This window comes from Phaseolus vulgaris, chromosome 3 (genome assembly GCF_000499845.2).
Source record: "Phaseolus vulgaris cultivar G19833 chromosome 3, P. vulgaris v2.0, whole genome shotgun sequence".
Taxonomy (NCBI): domain Eukaryota; kingdom Viridiplantae; phylum Streptophyta; class Magnoliopsida; order Fabales; family Fabaceae; genus Phaseolus; species Phaseolus vulgaris.
The window spans coordinates 17,795,696-17,815,116 of record NC_023757.2 but is presented as its reverse complement, the minus strand read 5'-3'; the positions used below and the strand labels follow the sequence as shown (position 1 = coordinate 17,815,116).

General features: G+C 42.2%; 1 protein-coding gene across 1 annotated transcript; it reads left to right on the top strand.

Annotated features, from left to right (window-relative positions):
* The first annotated feature begins 695 nt into the window (after positions 1 to 695).
* Positions 696 to 1,646, top strand: LOC137839261 (uncharacterized). The gene has a single exon (XM_068648382.1). The coding sequence runs from the start codon at positions 696 to 698 to the stop codon at positions 1,644 to 1,646; it is 951 nt and encodes a 316-aa protein (XP_068504483.1).
* Positions 1,647 to 19,421: the final 17,775 nt, after the last annotated feature.

Here is a 19,421-nt window from a genome sequence, read left to right as displayed (position 1 = left end):
TTGGAACGTGGCTGAAGGGGAGGGTGAAGAGGTAGAAGTGGGGAACGAGAAGATAGGCACAACTAGTGGAGAGGAAGGAGTAATCATGGAGGAAGCTCGTATAACACTAGAGAGAGTGCGACACTTAAAAGCACTTTGGGAGCAGGGGACTCTAACAGTTCAGCGACGTTGGCAGTCAAAGGGGGGCTTGGGATCTCTTCACCAAGGAAACAACTATTCGACCAGGTTAAGCTCTAAAACCTATGCTACGTCAGACTTTGAAATCATTGAATGCAATAATCGTCTTAGAAGGGAGGTCACTCAAACTGAAGCTACTAGGCTATGGGAATTAGGAAAACGGTTGGGGACAACATGTTCGGGGGATGCAGGCATGCTAATCAAAGAAATGGAAAACGTTGGAGGATAGGATAACCAAGTGTTGAGCAAATCTAAGGAGGGAATCAGAGAGGGTATTCCATGATTATTATTAATCTTAATGTTAGAGGGTTGGGGAGGGGGGGGGGGGGGGGGGGGGGGGCGGAGTGAAAGCCAAATATCTTAGAAATATCATCGCTAAGGAGGGTGCGGAGCTTGTGTGTTTGCAAGAAACAAAACTAACAGAGTTCTCCGATAGAAGGTGCATCTCTCTTTAGGGAGATAATAAGGTGGGATGGGTGCATTATGAAGGTGTGAACGGGGCTGGAAGTACGTTATCTATGTGGCACAAGGAAGCGTTCATGTACGCTTCCCATACTATAGGGAGAGGATATATTGCTATTGTGGGTCACCATATAAAGTCGAACTGCTCATGTGTTATCATTAATGTTTACGCTGCGTGCTATCTGAGTGAAAAAATTGTTATATGGGAAGCTTTGTCTGCTTTTAGAAGTCTTCATCAGGTCAAGGTTCGGTGTTGTTGTGGTGATTTTAATGCAGTCAGGTGTGCTGCAGAAAGGAAAGGCATTAGAGGAAATGCTAGCAATAAAAAGGAAATCAGAGGCTTCAATGATTTCATTGGAAGTAATCTGATGGAGGATTTGCCTATTGTAGGTAAGAAGTTCACATGGTATAAGGCAGATGGATCCGCAAGAAGTAGGCTAGACAGAATTCTGGTATCCGAAGAATGGCTCAAAGTATGGCCAATGAGCAAGCAATATGTACAAGCAAGGGAGGTTTTGGATCATTGTGCAATAGTGGTGAAATCCTGGATTAAAGACTGGGGTCCAAAACCATTTAAGTCAATTGACGCATGGCTCCTGGAACCTGGGTTCAAGGATCTGATGAGGGATAAATGGATGTCATATGAGGTGCAGGGTAACAGCATAACCAAAGTCAAAGATAAACTCAAACGTTTAAAGTTTAATCTTAAAGAGTGGAATAGGAGCGTTTTTGGGAATCTTAAGGAAAAAAAGCGGAAGATCATGAAGGAGATTGATAATCTTGATGTCAAGGATGACATATGTGATTTGATGGAGAATGAAAAGTTAAGAAGAATGAAGTTAGTTAGTCAACAGAGATTGGTAGAGAAAAAGCTGGAATCTCTGTATAGGCAAAAAGCCAGGTCAAACTGGTTCAAATATGGGGACTCTAACTCTAAATTCAATCATTCTACTACCAGGTGGAGAAGAATCAAGAATGAAGTTAAAGGAGTCGAGTTAAATGGCTAGTGGTGTGAAGAACCGGACACAGTGCGAAGGGAAGTAAAGCGAGTATTTTAGGATAGGTTCAAGGCCACCCCTAATCTAGGAGTGAGGCTAGGTGCCGTGGACTTCAAATCTCTTCCCGAAGAGATTAGCTTGAGGATGGTTGAGGTGTTTTCTGAGAAGGAAGTCAGAGAGGCAGTGTGGCACTGTGGGGGATCTAAGAGCCCGGGGCTAGACGACTTTAATTTCAACTTTATTAAAGCCAACTGAGAGAACCTAAAGGAAGACATTATGGAAGCGGTGCATTCCTTTCATGAGTCAAGGAGCCTTTCGAAGGAGTGTAATACGTCTTTTATTGCTCTTGTCCCGAATGTAAAAGATCCTATCACGATTGACCAGTTCAGACCTATTTCTCTTATGGGAGCCATGTATAAGATCATCACCAAGGTCATGTCGCATCGAATTAAGACTGTTATACATATGGTCATTAATGAAAATCAATCAGCTTTTATGAAAGGTAGGGGTTTGCTAGAGAGTGTTCTGATAGCCAACGAGGTGATCGAAGAGGTACGAAGAAGTCGGAGAAGTGAAGTGTTTTTTAAGGTGGACTTCGAAAAGGCATATGACTCAGTCAAGTGGAGCTTTCTATTCGATATGCTAAATAGGATGGGGTTTCACGTGAAATGGATTAAGTGGGTGCAAGGTTGCTTAGAATCAGCAACAGTGTCAATTTTGGTCAATGGAAGTCCAACGGAGGAGTTTAGACCGACTAGGAGTCTGAGGCAAGGTGATCCTATGGCTCCGTTTCTCTTTCTTATTGTTGCTGAAGGACTGGCTGGTCTAGTATGCTCCGCCTTAAAGGAGAACCTGCTAAGTGGAGTGAGAGTGGGGAGAGTTGAGCTTGAATGTTGTATGTTACAATTTGCTGACGACACCCTATTTATGTGTGAAGATTCTTTTACTAATATCTTCACTATCAAGGCAATCCTCAGGGTTTTTGAGCTGGCATCAGGTCTCAAATTTAACATCCATAAGTATAAGCTGGCAGGTGTCAAGGTTGGAAGAAATTTGTTAGAAACATATGCAAAAAGTCTCAACTGTGGAGCAATGCAGATTCCTTTCAAATACCTGGGGCTACAAGTAGGCGGAAATCCTAGGAGAACGCAGTTCTGGGATCCAGTTGTGGATAAATTTAAAGCTAGACTCAGTGCTTGGAAGGGTAAATGCCTGTCACTGGCAGGTAGAGTATGTCTGGTTAAATGGGTCTTAACCACCATACCTTTGTTTTACTTGTCCATCTTTAAAGCTCCAATATCAGTGTGCAAAAAGATTTCTAGCATCCAAAGGAGGTTCATTTGGGCGTGGGGGGCTGATCATAAACGTATTTCGTGGGTTAGTTGAGAAAATGTGTGCAAGGCAAAGGAGGAAGGGGGTCTAGGGGTTAAAGATATTAGAATGTTTAACTGTGCCTTACTAGCAAAGTGGAATTGGAGGATGTTGAGTGAGGAAAAGGGGAAATGGAAAGAGATTCTAACTTCTAAGTATTACACGGGGGGAGTAAGAAATGAAGTGTCGGGAAACTACTCTTCTTGGTGGTGGAAAGACCTATCTAGGGCTTGTAGTGCGGGAGAATGCGATGGATGGTTTCAGAAATCGGTTGTATGGAACGTTGGAGCTGGTGACAAAGTCAGATTTTGGGAAGATGTCTGGGTGGAGAATAATAAGCTTAAAACTCTGTTCCCCAGGCTGTTTACTATTTCGTTGGACTAAGGAAAGACAGTGGATGAAGTGGGTACTTGAGAGGATGCAGGGTGGAACTGGAGGTTAAGTTGGAGAAGGCCTATGTTCAACTGGGAAAGTGCTATGGAGGAAGATCTGATAAATCTTCTTATAGGAAAGAGCCTATACAAGGAATGCAAGGATACTTTAATTTGGACAGAGGAACACGATGGTGTGTTCTCTGTGAAATCTGCTTATTTGACCTTGTGTAGTCAAGCAAATAATGGCCCGCAGGACATATAGCTATAGCAGTACCCAAAGCGTTGTTTACAGCTTGGAGGATTTTGCTTGGTAGACTCCCAATTTTCGACAATTTAATTCGGAGAGGTATGGTTGTCAACTCTCCCATGTGTGTGTTTTGCAAGGAATCTCAAGAAACAATACAACACCTCTTTCTAGAGTGTGCTTATGCACAGCGTGTATGGTCCCTTTGCTTAAGATGATTAGGCATCTCGTATGTGTAGCATAAGGACATTTTAATGCACTTTGAGAGTTTTCTTTAGTCTAACCTCAATGTTAAACAGAATCAGGTATGGAAGGGAGTCTGGGTTAATATAGTCCCAAGTATTTGGGATCAAAGAAATTTGGTAGTCTTCAAGCAAGGGACAGCCGATGCAGAAGAGATCTTCCACCTAGCCCAACTGTCAATGTGGCTTAAGCTGAAGTTTGGGACAACTTCCTTTAGTTATGCCTTCTCGGATTGGATCCTCAATCCCGGTCAGTGCCTGCAAAGATGTTATTGATGAGGGTCTCGAAATACACATTCTTTTTTCGATGCTTGAAAGGAATTTGTGTTGGATGGGGCAGGGCTGGTGGGAGTAACCTTGGTATCTTTGGCGATGGGAAGGTAAGTCGGGGTGACTGGTTTAATGCAGGGAAAGGAAGGGTAGGGCGTGATCTCAGTGGTTATAGGAGAAGCAGGGGACCACTATTGAATAACCTTAGTAGTTAGGGGTGGATGTAGGCACATATTTGATGAGGTTTTCTGCTGTTTAGCAATGCCAATCCAGCGTCAGTGGAAAAGCCAGTAAAGGAGGCAACGCTGTTGGACCAGTGTACACGGCAATAGTAGAGTTGAACCATGCAGAATCTTTGTGGGTGTCATATAGGACTACAACCTTTTCCAGTTAGTGTTTTTAACTTTGAGTATCTATAAAGGAAGTATTTGGAATTGAGGGGCTTTAGAAGAAGCTCAAGGAGCAATCTTTGTTGTGTTTGAGCACATGAGAGGGTGGTCCAACTAGTTGAAGGGAGTGGTATCCCAACTGCTTGGGATACGTTTGTGAAGGGAGGTAGCTGTGAGGTGATGGGAGCTGCAACTATATTTTCCTGGTTGACTTCCTCTAGTCACGAAACAGGGGTACTAGTAGTGTTATAATTGTTGTGGAGATGTCACTTTTTGTTGTTGTTTTTGTTTGCAGGTTTGCCATTTCATATGGAAAGGCACCTAAGTAAACGTTGCAGGCCTGCAAATCTGGTATCATATATTTAGTTAGTTTGGAGTTGTGGTTGTCACCTTCTATCTACTATGCATGAGAAGCCAAGCACATTATAACTCCTAGCCCGTACCTTCTGTGGTTTGTCTGGACGAGCAACTTTGTGGCCTGATGTGTTGTAGTTGCAGGGGCCTGGTAATAAATTAGAAGTATGTGTGCCAAATCTGTTGGGAAGAATGGTTGCTACTTCAACATCTTGAGTCCATCGTCTCAATTTTTGCTCTGGAGGGTTGTTGATGGGTACATTGCCAATAAGCTTTGAAGAGTGTTGTTTAGGAGTTGCTGTGATGGATTTCTGTGGACTATGTTCGGTGTACAACCTTTTTTTTTGTCCTAGTTGGTTGGTAAAGGCCTTATTTTGATGTATGTCTTTCTGTTGGAAAATTTGGTTATATCTTAGGAGTTACATATGGTGGTTCTTTGCTGACCAACAGGTCCTTGTGAGCCTTGTGTGCTCTTTGGCGGTTTAGACATTAAGGTGTCATGTATACGGGTTGGGGCACCCCTGAAGTGCCTCTTTTTAAATTTATTAATTCTTTGCTGATAAAAAAAAAAAAACATATAAAAATCTAGATGAATAAATTCTTTTTGATACATCTAATTGTACATAGTTTATGAGGCGATTGTAGATTTCAATTGTGTTTTACTTTTAAAATTAGTATTTTCTTTTAAGTATTTAAGAAAAGGAATACTGAGATATTGATGATATACACTATGATGTAAATAAATTTTTCTTCCAATTCTTGGCACAAATGAAATTTGGTGGTACATTGGTGATTTGTTGATTCATTGTTTTACATAATGGTTATTGCTCTTACAATATCAAATTTTACAATCTATTTCTTAAGATATTGTTAATGATTGCAGGATTAGTTTAGTGTGATTGGTCTAGGAGTTGGACTCTTATCTCAAGTTTTTATGTGATTGATAATACTTTAATGTTAATGTTTATATGACTTCTAGTATTGTTTTTTTCTCTCATTCTAAACTAATTTTACTTTTCTTTTCTCAATAAAAAATGGATCAAACTGAATCTGTTTGCGAGAAGTAATTTATGATTTATTTCAACCTAAGGTTTAGATTAGTTAAGATATCTATAATTTAAAGGTGTAAAATTTGATATTATTGAAATTGTTTTCATTTTTATATAAATATGGTAGGTTTGATTGTATGTAAATGCTTGAAATAGTTTCAAAATATGAGTTTATAAACTATTTCTCCTAATAATAGAAGTAACTCATGTATTTCTCCTAATAATATGATAGGTTTGGTTGTATGAATGTTACATTTTAATCTGATTTTACTTCTAATAATAGAAGTAACTCATGTATGCATCTCTGTTTCCATGATAAACACACATCTAATAAATACTTTCAGTTTTTAGTGTTATTTTGGATAAATTTTAGAAAGTCCCACATCACTTGTCTCCACTTGTCTTGAGTTTTGAAGTGAAATTTATATATTTGTCTTGAGTTTTGAAGTAAAATTTATATATTTGTTGAACAATTTTGTTCTACAGGACTTATGGAATCTTTGTAAGATATTATAATCTTTGTAAGATATTTTATATAATGTACTTTGTAAGATATTTTACTTCCTTTCTTTTGTTTTATATAATGTGTTTTACTTTTTACTTTTTTATTTTATTTTTTGAAGCATCTAAGAAAATGAATATGGAGCTATTGATGATATATACACTATAATGTGAATAGGTTTTTCTTAGTAAGATAGAAAAGTGGGAGGTGTTTTTAGCTAAAAAGAAACAAATATATGTCATGTGTGAGGCTATATTGCACTTAACAAAATATTGTTTTATATTTGTACTTCTTTTCCTTTGTTTAAAAATAGGTTTATCTAATTGTACATAGTTTATGAGAACGATTGTGGATTTCAATATCTTGTATTTTACTTTTTTATTTTTGTATTTTCTGAAGCATTTAAGAAAATGAATATGGAGTTATTGATGATATATACACCATAATGTGAATAGATTTTTCTTAAGTTGATATTTTTGTTTCATGTAGCTAAAATTCTCTAACAACATATTTTAATCTTCTTCATGGATTTGAATGGTGAGTTATAATGTTTGTATGACTATTCTCTTGCATTATAATGCTTGCAAAAAAGTAATATATTTGTGAGTGTAATTAATAAAAGATTTAATGTATTTTTTCATGAATATCTCTAATTACTTATTTCTATTTCTAAAATTAATCTCAAGATAAATTCAAAAGTAAAACTTTATTTTTAGATTTAATGTACATTTTTTTAAAAAATTTAATACACTTGTCCCGCAATTAGTAAAGTTTATTTTGTACTCATATGTGTGAATTGGTTAGTAAGTCCCATATCACTTGTCTTAAGCTTTGTAGTGAAATTTATATATTTGTTCAACAATTTTTCTAAACAAAACTTAAGAGATCTCTGTAAGATACACACCTAGAAGGCCTTTTTCAGCTAAAAAGGAAACAAACCTTTCCATTCTTGTTGTAATAATATTTGATGTTTGAGAAATGTTTTATCTTACTGAAAATGTAGATGAATATTTCTTTTCGAGAGTACATCTAATTGTACATAGTTTATGAGATAATTATAGATTTCAATATCTTGTCCTTTACTTTTTATATTAGTATTTTTTTTTTGAAGTATTTAGGAAAATGAACATTGAGCTATTGATGATATACACTATGATGTGAATAGATTTTTCTTCCAATCTGTCCGCCAGAAAATGAAATTTGGTGGTACATTGGTGATTTGTTGATTCACTTCTTTACATAATTGTCTTTGCCCTTACAATATAAAATTTTACAAGTAGTTTATTTCTTAAGACATTCTTAATGGTTGTAGGATTAGTATGGTGTGATTGGTCTAGGAGCTGGACTCTTATTTCAAATTTTTATGTCATTGATTTCATGTAATAGGTTAATTGTTAATGTTGATGGTTAACGTTGATATGACTTTTCTTTTGCAATTATTTTTGGAATGTCACTCAATTTACAAAGTAAATATATTTGTTATTGTAATTAATAAGATATATAATGTATCTTCCTATGAATATCTCTTATTATTTACAACCATTCTACTTTAATATTAAGATAAATTCTAAATAAAATGTTTAGACTTAGATTTAATGAGTTTTTAAAAAGATGAATGTACGGTTGATTTATATCTTATATTATTTAACATTTGTAAGAGTTGACATTTGTTTTTTCTAATGTTGGAAGAAAATAATCTTTTTGATGCTACGAGAATAAAGCCTCAGTTGTTGAAGAGTAATGGTATGACCTTTTCAAAGTTGAAAAGTTACAATAATTTATGTGTTGATTAGTTACAAGGTAATTCTCAAAATCCTTAACTTCATTTTTATGAACAATTATATTATTGGAATCCAACAAGATTTCTAAAAGAAATAAAAAAAACAACACACAAGTATAAAAATACAAGATGAAACAACACACATTTGAAGAAAACTAGTCCCTTTAATTTGAGAAGATAGATAAAATTGTGAAGTATATTTTCTCAAGGTGATTGTGAAAAGTTTGGATTCTTTATATTGTGTCAATGAACATAATAGTAAATGGTTACTTATTGATACACAAATATGACACTCTATTTATTGTAATTTTCTCAATTAGACATATAAATTCCATATCCCTTATTAAATATTGAAAATTTGTTGATGATGTTAAATCTTGAAAATGAATATGGATTCCTTGTATCTTATTTTAGTGGAACACATAGCGAAATGATTTTATTATGCATGTTCTTGTAAAAAAAAAGATAACAACTTTTGATGAATTATGTGAGTTTCAACTATAGTTACAAAGCAATGGAATTTCCTAGGCACTTGTAATGCATTTTTTAAAAATGTGACTAATATTGTTTTTGTAAATGTGAAAAAAAAAATGTTTCAAATGCAAGGTTATACATTTAAAAGGAATTAGACTCTAATTGTTAGCTGACATATCCTACAAGAATATAAGAGTACAACAATACAATGCTTGTATATAATATATGTACTTGTTTTCTCTAATGAGGTTTTTTCAGCGGTGAATTAGGTATGGAGAGAATGCAAAAAAGTTACGACAGTTGGCTAATTGGACATGTCCGAAGTGTCGAGGCTTTTGCAACTGCAACTTATGTCAATGAGTTTCTTTTCATTTTTCTATTTGTGTTTTGAGTTAATATTGTAAGCATGAGTTCAATATGAAAGTGGAGTTTTGTTTGTAGGAAAAGATGAGAAACCTACTGGTCCTTGTATTGTAATGCCAAAGAATCTAGTTTTAGTTTTGTAGCGAAAATGCTTGCTGTTAAGAAGGCTTCAGAAGCTTCAGGATTAAATAAGCTCAATGACACGATTGTCTTACCATCAAATGAAGCTAGTGAGAAAAGGTATGTTATTTTTCTATTCATGCCCTTTCTGATACCTCCTATGGTTGACAGATTTGATTCAAAAGGATATCTTGTTTAATTGTTCATGTTCATGATTAGATAATGATGATATGTGCAAAAATGTGTTTATATTTCAACTTATGATATGTTTTTTAAAACAAGACCTTATGGTTGATGGTCATGTTCGTTTTTGTTATTTCTAGCAGGAGCTTTAAGTACATCTCCCGGGAAACTTGGAAAAGAAAATTGTACAGACACAAGTGATATCACTAAAGTTTGCAACAAAGATGATGATGAAGGTGATAATCTTGGTGTCACGTTCCATGAAGAGATATCAAGGTTCCCCAATGTTGGTATGAACTTAAAGAGAAAAAAAATTGAGGGGAAATTTTGTTTTATCCCTGACACAGAGTTAAAAGAAATATTTGGCATTGGGTTACCATCCAAAGATGTTGGGAATGCATTGCATCTTTTAGAGTTTTACAAAGTGTTTGGAAAGCTATGATTTTATGTTAACAATTTGTCCTGATGTTTTGTTTGATTAATTGCAATTCATTCTTGCATTTAATGGTTGACTGAATGAGTAAACATAATTGGAAAATTCCTTCAATGCTATAGAGTGATATCAAAATTGGAACTAATTATTTCTATCAAATATCATGGAACTTAAAAATTAAGTTTTCAATGATTTTGTAGTCGATCATTTAATTGAATGGTTTCACCATGAATGATATTCTCTCTTGTTACATTAAATTATATACTCTAAGATAAGGGAATTGTTCCGTCCGGTTGACCTGGGACGTCTTCGTGCACGACCTCAACCGTTAGCTAGGGACTCCTTCCCACTGGTTACCTGCGGATTCCTGCAAAGAAGGAACAAAAGGGCGCCCTAGCGGCCGTTTGCACTCCGACGCTCAAGTCAGTCAGCAAGAAACACCAAAAACTATGCACCTCCGTATCGGAGCACCGCGTATGGCACTCTGAAGGTGGTCAAAAAGAAACTGTGTCTAGTGTATATTTTCTCGTTCTGGCCAAAATCCTTCCCTAGTCCTTTGTGCGTAACCTCAAGGATCGAGCAAGCAACTAGAGTGTTTCTCGAAAATTAGCAAAAAGTTTCAACCCTGTTTCCAACATTCTCGGCGCTATTTAAACTACCCAAGCATTTAAACCGCCTTAAAGCGCTTTTAATCATAAAACGTAACGCACTTAATTAACGCGTCTAATTAGAAAACGTAGCGCATTTAAGACGTTGAAACGCTTGGGAGCCTTTATAGTACCTTAAACGCTCGAAACAGAAACTGTATTAAATGACTTTAATTACCTGGTACCTGACTAAATGGTGCTTCTGTTCTGACCTGGCTGTCGTACACGTGGAGGGCCTCACAGCGCCATGACCCCCTCTGGGGACGTTTCTACGTGTGAGTCCTCCTGCTTGGGAGTGCTACTGCGTAAGGGGTGACTTTTTGGGTGCCAACTCATGCCCCCAATCATCTAGTCACTCACTTTGAGAGCGTATCTGCCTTCCTCTCGTACCCTACACCCGACCACCCTGGGCGTGACCCTCCCCTTGAGTCGTATCTGTCCCCAAGGCGTCTCTGGGGCGGCAGGGGTACTTCACGAGTCAGGCTGCCCTACACTGGTGCTATCACTATGGCCTTGAAGCCACTTTTTCCTTCTTTTTATCACTACCCCGGATCATCGGGACCTGAGGCCTTCCCACGGCGTCGCTCCCTCCATGGTCTTTCCTACCCATGGGTATCGGGGAACCGCGCTGTGACTGCCTTGACTTAATGATATTTGATCTTGGCGACGCCCTGGTTGGGCGACGCCCTGGTTGGGCGACACCTCCACCTAGGCGACGCCTCGCCTTGGCGACGCTTCCTCTTGGCGACGCTGGTACTTGGCGTCTCTTCACAAAGGCGACGCCTTGTGTTGACTTTGACTCCTGGCGTTGACTTTGACCTTGACTTTGTCAACGCCCGGATACGGGACGGTACAGGAATATCATGTTGAAACCATTCAATTAAATGACCAACTACAAAATCATCTAAAACTTGATACAAATAATTAGTTCCAATTTTGTAATATCACTATATAACATTGAAAGAATTTTTCAATTATGTTTATTCAGTCAATCAACTTTGCAACAATAAACTGTAATTAATCAAACCAAACATCGGACAAAAAAAATTTAACTTGAAACAAAACCATACATTTCGAAACACTTTGCAAAACTCTAAAAGTTGCAATGCATTCTCAACATTTTTTAGGGGTAACTCAATGTCAAATAATTCTCTTAACTCCATATCAGGGGAAAAATGAATTTTCTCCTCAATTGTTTTGGTCTCTAAGTTCATACGAAGATTTGGGAACATTGTTATCTCTCATTAGAACATGGCACCAACATTATCACCACCATCACCATCTTTGTTGCAAACTTTAGTGACATCATTTGCATATGTAAAATTTTCTTTCACAAGTTTCCTAGAGAGAAGTACTTCAAACTCGTACAAGAAATAACAAAAAAGAAATTGAACCACCAACCACAAGGTCATCTCATAAAAAAAACTTACCATAAGTTGAAATATAAACACATTTCCGTTCATATGATCATTGTCTAATCACGAATTTGCACAATTAAACAAGAAATCCTTTTTAACCAAACATGTCAATCACATGAGATTTCATAAAGGGCATGTATAGAAAAATAACTGTACCGTCCCGTATCCGGGCGTTGACTAAGTCAAAGTCAAAGTCAACGGCTGGGGAGTCAAAGTCAAGGCAAGGCGTCGCCTAGTGAAGGCGTCGCCCCATCAGGGCGTCGCCAGTTCAAACAGCCAAGCAGAAGCGTCGCCAAGGTAAGGCGTCGCCTAGGTGAAGGCGTCGCCCAACCAGGGTGTCGCCAGATCAAACAGTGTTAAAGTAAGGTAATCACGGTGTGGTTCCCCGATACCCATGGGTAGGAAAGATCATGGAGGGAGCGACGCCGTGGGAAGGCCTCAGGTCCCAATAGCACGGGGCAGCGGTAAAGAGAAGGAAAAGGTGGCTTCAAGGCCATAGTAATAGTACCAGTGAAGGGCAGCCTGACTCGTGAAGTGCTCCTGCCGCCCCAGAGACGCCTGTGGGGCAGATACGACTCAAGAGGAAAGTCACGCCCAGGGCAACCGGGTGCAGGGTACAAAAGGAAGGCAGATACGCTCTCAAAGTAAGTGACTAGATACTTGGGGGCATGAGTTGGCACCCAAAAAGTCACCCCTAGCGCAGTAGCACTCCCAGCAGGAGGACTCACACGTAGAAACGTCCCCAGGTGGGCAGAAGCGCCCCCAGATGGGGTCATGGCGTCGTGAGACCCTCCACGTGTACGACAGCCATGCCAGAATAGAAACACCCTTTAGTCAGGTGCCAGGTAATTAAAAGTTATTTAATACAGTTTCCCTTTCGAGCATTCAGGTACTATAATGGCTCCCGAGCGTTTCAACGTCTTAAATGCGCTACGTTTTCTAATTAAGCGCTTTAATGAGTGTGTTACGTTTGTGATTAAAAGCGCTTTAAATGCTTGGGTAGTTTAAATAGCGCGGAGAATGTTGGAAAAAGGGTTGGAACTTTTGGCAAATTTACCAGAGAACTCTCTAGTTGCTTGCTCGTGCTTCAAAGTTACGTACAAGTGACTGGGAAATATTTTTGCCTGAAAGAGACAACACACACACACATATACACAGTTATTTCTTACCACCTTCAGAGTGCCATACGCGGTGCTCAGAGACGGAGGTGATTAGTTTTGGTGTTTCTTGCTGGCTGACTTGAGCGTCGGAGTGCAAACGGCCGCTAGGGCGCCTCTTTGTCCTCTTTTTTGCAGGAATTCACAGGCAATCAGTGGGAAGGAGTCCTTAGCTGACGGTTGAGGTCGCGCACGAAGACGTCCCGGTCAACCGGACGGAACAATAACATATTTTTTCTCATTAGCTTCATATGATGGTAAGATAGTCGTGTCGTTGACCTTATTCAATCTTGAAGCTTTTGATATCTTCTTAACAACAAGAATTTTTGTAACATAGGCGATGCCCTACCTTGGCAACGCCTTGGCAATGCTTGCACTTGGCGTCGCCTCACCTAGGCGACGCCTTATGTTGATTTTGACCTTGACGCTGACTTTGACCTTGACTTTGCCAACGCCCGGGTACGGGACGGTACACAAGCCCCCCAGTCTTAAGCTGATGACTTGTTTTCAGCGAAAAGACTAAGGCCTCGCCCACGCCATGCACGTGGCATCCTGGTGACGTGTCATTCTTGCTGGTGACACTCCTCAAACTATTGACGTGACATTCTCTGAACCATTGGGGTGCTCTTAATGGCTGATTGGACATCCTCTGAAACAGGGAAAGCGACACTTTTTGGGGCCACGCTTAATCGCTTGCCACGTGGTTCATCACGCGGTCAGCCTCAAAAGTCTCTTATGCTCCCAGTGAGCACCTAATCCTACGACACGTGGCATCATCGCACGGTCACCATCTGTTGCCCCTCGCGCTCCTCGTAACGTTTAAGTTACCCAAACATCGCGCTCGAAACCACTGTTTCATCCACTCTCTCTGCATTCCCGCACTGTTCATCTCCTTCGAGATCTTTCTCTGCAATCCCTGCTCTCTCCTTCGCGCTTCCATTCCTCCCCTACTTCGACACTCAAAGCTACGATTTTTTCTGCCCTTGCTGACTCTCTTTCTTCATTGCATTACATTGCTGTGTATGAACTGCCTGGGACTGTTTATTTTCTTGTGTTCTCGTGATGTTCGTGTGTTTCTTCGTTCCCCCTCGTTATTCTTTTCTTACGTGGGTAGGGTTTGCCTAGGGTTCCTCCTTTTTTCCCCTTTTTCTTCTTCAAACCCCCTTTTCGCTGAACCCTTTCTTTTTTCTTCACTCTTCAGCTTTCGATCAGATGGCGCGAGATAAAGCCACTGCCGATCCTCCGCCCCCCGTGTCCCCCTACAAAGAGGAGTATGGATGGGCCTCCGATGATCTCCTCGCGGAGTGCTCTACATTGACCTCTGTCACAGACATGGAGGACCACAGGGGAGATCCCACGGTTTACAATTTCAATGCTTTCCACAAAACCCACGATTCCCACGTCCTAGTATGCCGTGTGAAACCGGGGGAACCTGTTTGTGTGGACTCGAGGGCCATCGGGGGAAGTCCCTTCTTCTTCCTCTACCAAATGGTGTTCAAACGAGTGGGCCTGCGTCTCCCCTTTACCTCCTTCGAGAGGGAGCTGCTCACCGAAATCAACACCGCCCCTGCCCAGTTCCATCCTGATCCTGCCTGTTGACCAGAACGCTGGAAACTGCCTCGTCAAAGGATCGACGTGTGCACCGCTTCACACCTCCGTTCCTCTTTGAGATCCACCTCAAGAACCTGCAAAGAAACAGAGCGGCGCCGCTGCGGCCGATCGCACTCCAACGCCCAAGTCAGTGACCGAATCACCAAATACTAAGAGAACAAGAACCGTGCAAATCCTCTCTCACAGTAAGCTCTATAACTCGCAAGCGTAAAGAGTATAATCTGAACGTGTGTACCTCAGAAAGTTCGTTAAGAACTCTTATATACCTGGTTACTTTCTCTCTCCTGGCAGTTACAGACTTGGACACGTGGCTCGCATCCAACTGTACACGTGCCATCATCTGGAGCCTCCATGACTTGGGCGCTGCTTCCACTCTCTCTTTGGCTAAGTTATTTATGCATGGTGCTGCCCAGTACATAGCTAACCTGGGGAGTGCGATCTCTACTGGAACTGGCGAGTTAGGGTGCCTTCATACACCTTCCCTGTGGTCTCGCCGGCCGCCTTCATAATCTGCACCACCTTCATTTCTGGCGATGTGCTTGCTCTGGCGATCTCCAATCAGTAGGTCGCCTGAGTCTACATCTGGCGACTTCATCTTTAACCCGGTGATCGCCGATTCTGGTATGCTGGAGATCGGAACACGCCAACTTAATAACTGGCGACTTCACGAGCCCCCCGACTTCCTTCCCTTCTGCCAACCTGGCGCCTTGTCAACACGCCTATACCGTAGCTTGATGCCACGTCATTACTTCCGACTACCAGGGCGGTACACAAGCCCCCCAGTCTTAAGCGAAGACTTGTCCAGCGAAAAGACTAGAGGAGTCACGTCAACACCGGTCTACGTGGCACTGACGCAGAATTCCAAGCGGTTGTACCTGCTGCTTCTCTGACGCTCCACCAAACCTCTCACCCATCGTTCGACACGTGGCTTCATCAACGGTTACCTTCAGCTACCGTTTGCGCTTCCTAAACCCATTTCGAAAAAACTCTTAAACCCATTTCACTCCACACTGTTCCATCACTTTCCCTCGTATTCACAAACGCTCAAACCTTCTTCTGCAAAAAACTCTCAGCGCTCTCCAACACTCTGAATCACCATCAACCTTCATCGTCTTCCTGATCATCAAAAGGTACCTACTTTCCTTCTTCTGCTGGTTTTTCTTGCATTTTAACCGATTCGCATCATCCTGTAACTGTCTGGTGCATACGCTGTGGGTTGCTTTTTCCATTTCTCCTTCCACGTAACTTAGGGCTTCGTCAATCATCGCAACGAACCTACGTTCGTTCGTTTTTTCACCTTCCTTCTATGATCGAGTCAGCCTTTGTAACCCCTGATCATTTTTCCTTTTCTTGTTCCTTTGCAGCTACAACAATGACTCGCACAAAGATCACCCCGAATCCTCCTCCTTCATCAAGAAACCCCCCTTCTCAAGCACACGACCCACCACGAGTTCGTGGCGCTTCATCTTCCCAGGCTGAGAGGCCTGCGTCTTCCCGCCCTAACCTGGCCCAGGCGACTCCACCTATCGCCGGAGGAGCCCCCGTTCCCTTGCCAGACTTCAAAACCCTGTATCCCTGGGCCAACTCGACCCTTCTGAGGGAGACATCTTCTGTGAACACTGCGGGAGCAGTTTTGCGGCTGACTAAGGGGGATGAGCTTCATCAATCATTTCATAAGGAGCACGATGAAAAGATGATAGTGCTACCTTGCCCCCCCGATCTGCCCGTTTGTGCTGATGACAAGGTGAGTGCTGACGGGCCCTTCTGCTTCGTCTATACAACACTTTTCAAGAAGGTGAAACTGAAGTTCCCTTTCACCCGTTTCGAAAGGGAGCTCCTCACCGAGCTCAACATTGCCGCCGCCCAGCTTCATCCCAACAGCTGGGCGTTCGTGCGAGCATTCCAAGTGATGTGCGACCACCTGGGGCTGCCTGCATCCGTGGACGTATTTCTATTCCTCTTTGAAGCCAAGCACCCAGGAGACCGCCTGTGGGTTAGCTTGAATGCGATTGCTGGGAGGTCAATCTTTTCCATCTTCCAGCAATCCTATAAGGACTGGAAAGGGAAGTTCGTCCAAGTGCGCCCTAACGACAAAGACGACTCCCTACTCGACGGCTTCCCCTTGTACTGGGTGGACAAGGGGAAGAAAGAGTCCAAGAGCTGCTTCAGGAGACCCAGGAGTCCTGACAGCATGGGAGCGTTGGACCGAGATCTCTGCCTTTTCTTGAAAAGGGTCGCGGATGCCAACATCACCTTCCTTACCACCACCCTGATCTGCTTCGAATTCTACGAGGACCAACTCGAAATTCGAATAGGTTAGAACATTTAAACTGTTGTTTTAATACTGCTTCTATTTGACTGTCTCTGGGCGTCTTGCGCGTTATGCGCAAGACTTTGGTTTTATTTTTCCTGCACCGATCATCTGCTTTGCTGCATACTGCCTTATGCACTTATTTTCTCCTTGAGTTAACCCATGCATTTTCGTTCCATGCAGATAACATGTTGGGCAAAGGTATGCTTGCTGAACTGAGGGCGCTCGCCCGAACCCACGGGTTGGCGACGGGTTCTCAAACAGTGCCAAATTCTATGGTGGAGATCGCCGCCACTCAGGGCCGATCGCCACCTAAGGGCCCAGCACCCTCCGACGTCCAACCCGCCGCCCAGCCGAAGAAACTTGTCCTCAAGAGGGCTAAGAGGAAAGCTCTCCAGATAGTCCAAGAGGATGAGGAAGAAGATGACGAGGTCACCAAAGATGGCCTCGTTACAAAGAGGAAGAGGGTGGCACCTTCTTCACCACCTGCACCACCCCCTCTTCCCATGTCAACGCCACCATCCACACCTGCTCCTCCTCCATCATCGCCACCCCCACAAGCTCCTGTTTCACCAGTCCAAGCGATCCCGCTGGCCACTGCGCCACCCGCGGTTGAGGCCCAAGAGCCAAACTTCATGGAGGACCCCCCGAGCGCCTCCACGCCACATGTATCAGCTGGAGGGGGTCCCCCTTCAAATGCCTCAGCCGCAGAGGTTGCTCCAATCGGGGATGAGGTCGCTCATACCTCACCGATTTTGATCACTGAATCCCCGATGTCGTCACCACGCCGAGAAGTGCCCACTGAAGAACCAGCTAAGGAAGGTGGCGACGAAAACCCACAGCAGGCCCCCACAGCGCCTCTAGTGCCTCTACAAGCAGCAAACCTCCCCCTTGAGGTCACGAGGATGTGGGAGCCTCTATCTGCTAAGCTAAAGACGATAGCAGAAGACATCCCTGCCATCATCACCAGAGCTGTGGAGAGCTCCACCAGGAGGCTCCAAGACGACCTCTTCAACCTCAAGACAGAGAACAGCACCATGAGGGTTGAGGTGGAGAAGTTGTCTTTCAACTTGACGCTGGCGGAGATTGAACACTCCCGAGTGGAGGACGCAATGAGCACCGAGCTCAGGTTGGCGCGCAAAAAGGCCATTGATCTCCGCCACAAAGTGCAACAACTTGCTCAAGAAAAGATCGAACTAGAGAGCAAGATTGTGCCTTACCGCATCAAGGTGGCTGACCTGGAGGCTCTCATGAAGGCCGACGCCGTCAAGGTGCAGAAATTAGAGAAAAGGTCAGCCGAGCGAGAGACCCTCCTTGGGCAGGTGGAAAAGGCAAGGGATGACGCCATAGCTGATCTCGCCAAGGCCAACGAAGAGAAGGGAAAGGTAGCTGCTGAATTGGCCTAAGTGCAAGCGGAATCCAAGAAGGTTGCTGAAGACCTTCTCCAGGCTCAAGAGACCAACGAACAACTCAAGAAGCAGGTTGAAGAGCTGGAGCAACAGAATAAGGAGCTGAAAGAGCAAACTGAAGATCTCAAAAAGCGGATTGAGGAACTTCAGAAGCAGATTGAAGAACTCAAGCTGAACTCTGCTCAAATTCTGGCTGCTGGATTCGAAGCTGCACGGGAACAATTTGCCTGCTTGTTCCCCGACCTGGATCTCAGCATGGTGTCACTGAATAATGAAGTGGTGGATGGAAAAGTGGTGCCCGCCGAAGACTGATCAATTTAATCCATCCATTGCTTTTGTACTTTCCCTTGTATATAGCTTGTAACAGACTTTATGCCTTTTCGTATATATGTTTTGAACTGATATTTAACTGTTAATGACAAAGGTCTACGTTTTTCCTCTTATAACTTCTTTAATTGCTTTAACTTTCCTTGCTTGCTTGATTCCGAAGAAAAGACTTAGGAAAACTGTAGGCATGACCTTTGACTTAACTGCTTCGAATCACCTCAACTTCGAATAATAATCACATTTATCAACTCATAACTTAAGGCAATAAACCTTAGCGTAAAATGATACCTTAAGCATCAAACTTTGACTCAGCTACTGGCTTAAACACTGCTTCACCCGATCTGCTCCGTCTAAACGGGTCTTTTAACTTTTTCGCCGCTGTTTGAACTTTTCCTGGTCGCCAGAAACTCTTGGCGATCAGCTTCTTTCTGGCTTCACGCCTTGGCCATTGTTCTTTGATCTGGGGGTAGAGACGCCTTTCGGATCCTTCTCTACCGCCTTGTGCTTCAGAGCAAGAGACCGGGTGGCTAGGCGTTCTCTTCGAACCTACCTTAGCCACCGTCAGAACTTCTTCCACCCTCTACACCGTACCTGAACTCGTTCGAGACGAGAAGGATTTTATCTTGCCTGAACTCGCTCATAGGCGAGAAGGTCTTTTACTCGCCTGAACTCGCTCACAGGCGAGAAGGTCTTTGAATCATGCCTCTACATTGCCCCAGGGGTTACATCTTCTCGCCCCCAGAAACACAGAGGACT

What these genes read in the sequence shown, in the direction of transcription:
- LOC137839261 (XM_068648382.1), top strand. Translation starts at nt 696, where the DNA reads ATGTGGCACAAGGAAGCGTTCATGTACGCTTCCCATACTATAGGGAGA.